Consider the following 5,344-nt stretch of genomic DNA (forward strand, 5'->3'; position numbering starts at 1 on the left):
GCATTTACCTTAATGGGGACCCAAGCCCCTCGCCCCACCTGTCCTCTTGATGGGCCCTGCCTCTGTCCTCCACCCTCTCAGCCTTTCTCCACAGTCCCTCCACAGCCAAGACCCTCCACTGGCTTCCTACAGCCTCAGGGGACACCCTGCCCCCCACTCAGCTCGGGTCCCCAGGGAACCATCTCTCTCCCCAGGCATGACCTTCTCTTGCCCTCATGTCCAGCCCTGTGGACTGGGCTCCCTGCTCCCACCGGGCAGTTTCTCCCTTCTCTGCCTTTGCTACCCTTCAGCCTGGCATCCTGCCCCTGGCTAGGCTGGTTGAACTCTCTGCTGGTTCTTGAAGTTACATGGAGGTGGAAGGCCCCTTCCTCCAGGAAGCCCTCCTTCCCTGAGCCTTGCTGGCCCAGGTGCAGGCTCCACCTTGGCGCTGCGGGTACAGGGCACTCAGTGCACCCCCGTGTCATGAGTCATTACTGGCTGTTGCCGGAAGCCTCTGACTTTGGATAAACTAGTTCTTCTAGAGGCGCTGGAGTGTGTGTGTCTGGGGCAGGTTGGTGAAGTCAGGTCAGATATGGAGGCTCAGCGACCCTGGAAGCTCATGGGCAACCTCAGCAGGGGGAGGGGCTGGGAAGGAGGAGGTCAAAGGGACGGCAGCGGGCAGCCTGGACTGGGTAGCAGGGTGGGGGTCGTGTGGGATGGGAAGCCATGGGGGACTCCTGGGATACATCTTGAGGTCCCCTCTAGGCCAGGACAGCCCCGGGCGGTTAGTGAGGGCGCGGTCTCTCCCCAGAGGTCCTGTCCAGTCGCATGGAGGGCATGATGGCCTCCTACACGCCGCTGGCCCCGCCACAGCAGCAGATCGTGGCCATGGAGCAGAGTCCCTACGGCAGCAGCGACCCCTTCCAGCAGGGCCTCACGCCACCCCAAATGCCAGGTGACCACATGAACCCCTATGGTAAGCTGCCCCACCCCTCATGGCCCAGCACCGCCCCTGCCCCCCCAGCCTGACCTGGCAGGCCCTTCCAAATCAGCCCACCTGCCTCCTCCTGTCAGGAAGGGGGTACCCTGGAAACCCCCACCCGCAGCCCCCCAAACCCCTGCCAGCTGGCAGTCATCCTTTCCCTCCCTCACCTCCAGCCACACGGCCTGTAGGGCCAGTGGGGCCCCCAGAAGCCCCCTGCCTGGAACCCCCGGTGCTGACGCCCACCCCCTCTGCCTGCCGCCCCTCCCCCACCTCCAGGCAACGACTCCATCTTCCACGACATCGACAGCGATACCTCCTTAACCAGCCTCAGCGACTGCTTCCTCGGCTCCTCGGACGTGGGCTCCCTGCAGGCCCGCGTGGGGAACCCCATCGACAGGCTCTACTCCATGCAGAGTTCCTACTTTGCCTCCTGAGAGCCAGCCGGGCGGCACGGACGCTTGGGCAAGGGTCCTGGAGGGGAGGATTGCTGGCCACAGACTCTGCCTCACCACCCCCAGCCCCACCGCCCGCACAGACTCTGCAGACAGCCATACGGTGCCCTCCCCTCGGCCAACCGGGCCTGGCTAACGTGCCCACCGGGCACAGCCAGACAGGCAGATGGGCGGAGCCTGGGCAGGGACTGTGTCCTGCCCCCAGAGACCGTGTCACCCCCAGGGACCCAGAACTCTCGACAGCCACTCACCTCCCAGCCCCACCTTGGCCTCCATCGCCTCCCTCCCCCTCCCAATCTCTTTTATGGGAAGCTTAAATTCTCTCTATTTTTTTAAACGTCCCCTCTGTGTCCAGGCCACCTCCATGGTGCAGGCCTAGATCAAGGCAGCCCCTCCGCCGCCGTGCATGCCCCAGACGATGGCGTGAGAAGCCTGTGTACCCTGTGCCCTGCACTGTGCCCACCTCCTCCCACCTCTGGGGCAGGCCCACCAGCCTAGGATCACCCCTTCTACCTGGAGCCTGGGGCGGGAGTGGGGATGAGCCTGGCAGGTGGGCCAAGCCCACCACAGCTCTCTCCTGGGGAAGGGGGCGTCACGGGGGCGCCAGGGGCGGGAAGGTTGAGCCCAGGCCGACTCAAAGGGATGGAGACATACATGCACACACACACGCTTCAAGGCACACCCATGCGGATGTGCACACGGGTACCTAGACATGCTGAGAGAGACGGAGAGGCCCCTGCGGGTCAGCCCTGCCCCGTCAGGAAGGGGAAGGAGGCCAGACGGGGACAGGGGAGCCCCTCTGACAGCAATAGGAGGGGAGAGAGGAAGGGCAGAGGAGGTGAGCTCAGAGCACATGGATGCAGATGTAGCTTCGCCTCCGCCCGGATGGGGCTGCCTGGGCAGTCAGAGGCCCCAGAACCAGGCAGAATCAGGCCACATGGCGGAGCCTCCAGGTGGGAAGGCGTCTCGGAAGCACCCCTTGGCACTCCATCTGATGCTGGGCTCTCACCCAAACTGCTGCTGCCTCTCCTTGCACACCTCCAGTGACGAGGAGCTCACTACTTCATGGGGCCCCAAGTTCAGCTGCCTTTTCTGCTGATCTCACCTCTGTCCCTTTTCAGCCTTTGTCCTCGCTTCTTAAAGCCAGGCTTTTCCAGCTTCCTTTTAAAAGCCCTTCCTTTTCCAGCTCTTCCTTTTAAAATTGGATCTCCCCTGCCCCCACCCCCACCACCCCAGGCTGGCTCCAGCTTTCCGTCTAAACGTGTAGAACAGATATAACCCAGTCTGCCCACTGTCATCAGCCAGCCTGGCCCTTCCGGGCTTTTCTTCTTCCACAAACTTCCACAGAGTCTCAGTCGTCCCGCGTCCTCCTGCAGCCTCAGCCAGCCCAGGTTCTGTGCCATCTCTTGGTCCTGGGTCTCCACTGGTCCCTTAAAGCAGCCACTCTGTCCTTTTGAGGGTTGGTCCCCTCTCTCCTCTTGGGCCCATATAGTCAAGTCACGCTGGGGGCACTTGGAGCAGGTCTGGGGTAGATGCTCCCTGCCCAGTAGACCTGGCCCTTCTCTCCCAGACTCTTTATGTTGAAAGAAACCTCAGGAATGGATCAACTAGTCTGCCCGTTACTGCGCGGCTGGAAAACTGGGCCAGGAGAGGGGCAGGGACAGGCCTCTCAGCTAGTCGGGAAGAGAGCCGGAGCACAGAAAAGGGGCACCACGCCAGCTCCTCATCCTCTGTGCCTGGTGAACGGCCTCCGGGTTGGGGGACATGACTCCTCTTAGTAGACTTGCCCCCACCCTGGGCCTCATAAACCCCAAGTCCAACCTGCGCTCTGCCTCTGCCATGACACTGCCCCCTGCCAGGAGCTGGTACAGGGCACACATGCCGATGACCTGCAGGTTGTCAAAGCCAGAGGGTCCTCAGCTCCCTGTGCCAGAGACACCCCGTCAGCTGGTTTAGGTTAACTCCTTCGTGCTACTGCGGCTTCCCCCAGGCTCTGATAACCACGCTGCCCAACCCTGGGCTGGGTGTCGGGACACAGATAAGCAAGATGTAGGGCCCCGTTTGAGGACCTCTCTCCTGGGAGGAGAGACATACACATTCTGTCCCAAGCCTTTCCAGACATTGTTGGGGACCCATTTCTCAGATGAGGAACCTGAGGCTCAGAGAAGGCTGCCCAGCAGAAGCACACGGGACCAGTCAGGCTTGCTGGGGTTGGGGTGAGTTGAGATGACTGGGTTCTGTCCACTTCATGTAGGAAAGCACAGCCTTGACCTGGGGCGGGGGAGGTGAGTGGCCAGGACCACCCCCACCCCTGCTGTGATGTGGGACCACCATCACGTGGTGCCTGGGTGGGAAGCCAGGGGAGGGGGATGTGACAGACTATTCTCTGGAGGAAGAGGGAGAAAGTGAGGGGTTGGGGGGGGGAAGTGTCAGAGGAAAGTGGAGTTCTGCTTCCCTTTCGGAAAGCTGAGGCTCAGAGGGAGGAAGGGAGCTGCCCCTGGTAACACAGGGAGTGTTACCACCTCCGCTGTGGAGCCCTCCAGGGAGGCCACACAGAGGGACACTGGTTCTAAAGGTCAGACCACGGGCCCAGCAGAGCCTATAGAGAAGTGGCCAGTGCCAGTGGGCTGGGCATCTCGGGAGGCTTCCTGGAGGCGGTGATGTGGGGAGTCCACCATGTCCAGATGAGCAGGCCCTGGCAGTGAGGTTTGGGGGAAGGAGAATTGGCTGACCTCTGCCCGGCCCAAGCCTGAACTCTGGGCACCACCTGGGGTGAGACTCTCACCTCCCGTCTTTGAGAACCTGCAGCTCTGGGGCTCACTCTGCCCTGCGGGCAAGGGGGAGGGCCACGCTCACAGACGCGCACACAGCCACACACACACACACACAGCCACACACACACGAAGGCCCACAGACCCACATTCACAGACATGCCGCCTGGGGGCTGGGGAAGCAGAAGGGACCCTCGAACCTTTGGCCCTTGGACGGCGCCACTGCCTGTGGGCCTCTCTGCCATGGCTGCCCCACCGGGGTCCCACGGGAGCCCAGCGCAGCCAGGTGTGGGGCCCCGGCCGCCGGCCATTCCTGTTCTCCTTGTACAGACTCTCACTGTCCACCCGCCATCCCCAGACACATTTTATTTAATAACTTGTCATTGTTAAATTATTTATTAGCGTTTACCACATCACCACCCCCACCCTGCCCTCCACTCTCACCTTCTGCCTCTTCCCACGAAAGCAGAAAATGGAAACAACAGAAAAAGACGAGACATCAGTATATTTGTAAATAAACCAACCTGTACACGCCTGTGGTGCCTCTCCTTGGGGGGAGGGGCTGTGCGGGGCCTGAGCCAGTCCTGCCTGAGATGCCAGCAGATTTCTCAGTGGGCGCCAGGGTCAGCAGGTCAGGAAGGGAGAGCCTGGGGTCCCTGGTCTTGCCCAACACATTCCCTTGTTCCATCCTATAATCGTCACCTCCCTATCCTCATCCTGTCCCAACCCCGACCCATCACCATCCTTGAAACAAATGCCTCCCTCCCGTTTCAATCATCCCTTTCCCCAACACACTCAACCAACCACTACAGGGGGCCCTTAAGTGCCAGCCACTAGGCTGAGAACTGGGATTGGTCCCTGCCTCACGGAGGTAGACAGTGTGATGTGAGCTCAGCCTTGTTTCAGGGGTACCCAACCTCATCTGGAAGGACGGAGCATCATGGAAGGCTTCCTGGAAGAATCTGCATATTAAGCTGAGATGGGAAGTTAGCTGGCGCAGGGGGACTGGGTGAGGAGGAGGAGGAGTGTCTGCAAGTTCTCGAAGCTTATGCAAACACCTCAGGTGCAGGCAGAATCTTGTGACTCTCCTAAACTGCAAGAATAGCTAAGTTTGGGGCTGGGGGAGAAGCATGAGGCCAGAGGCAAAGCCAGACCGT

The 5,344-nt window shown here is 61.0% G+C and overlaps 1 protein-coding gene across 1 annotated transcript in view; it reads left to right on the plus strand.

Moving 5' to 3' along the window:
* LMX1B (LIM homeobox transcription factor 1, beta) overlaps positions 1 to 4,715 on the plus strand; it is a 93,102-nt gene extending 88,387 nt beyond the window's left edge. The window contains exons 11-12 of the mRNA XM_010844119.1: positions 791 to 955; positions 1,241 to 4,715. Coding sequence (XP_010842421.1) covers positions 791 to 955; positions 1,241 to 1,398 — 323 coding nt within the window. The 3' untranslated portion in view covers positions 1,399 to 4,715. The remainder of the gene's footprint in view (positions 1 to 790; positions 956 to 1,240) is intronic.
* Positions 4,716 to 5,344: the final 629 nt, after the last annotated feature.

The sequence above is a fragment of the Bison bison genome, unplaced genomic scaffold (genome assembly GCF_000754665.1).
Source record: "Bison bison bison isolate TAMUID 2011002044 unplaced genomic scaffold, Bison_UMD1.0 scf7180017864193, whole genome shotgun sequence".
NCBI classification, from domain to species: domain Eukaryota; kingdom Metazoa; phylum Chordata; class Mammalia; order Artiodactyla; family Bovidae; genus Bison; species Bison bison.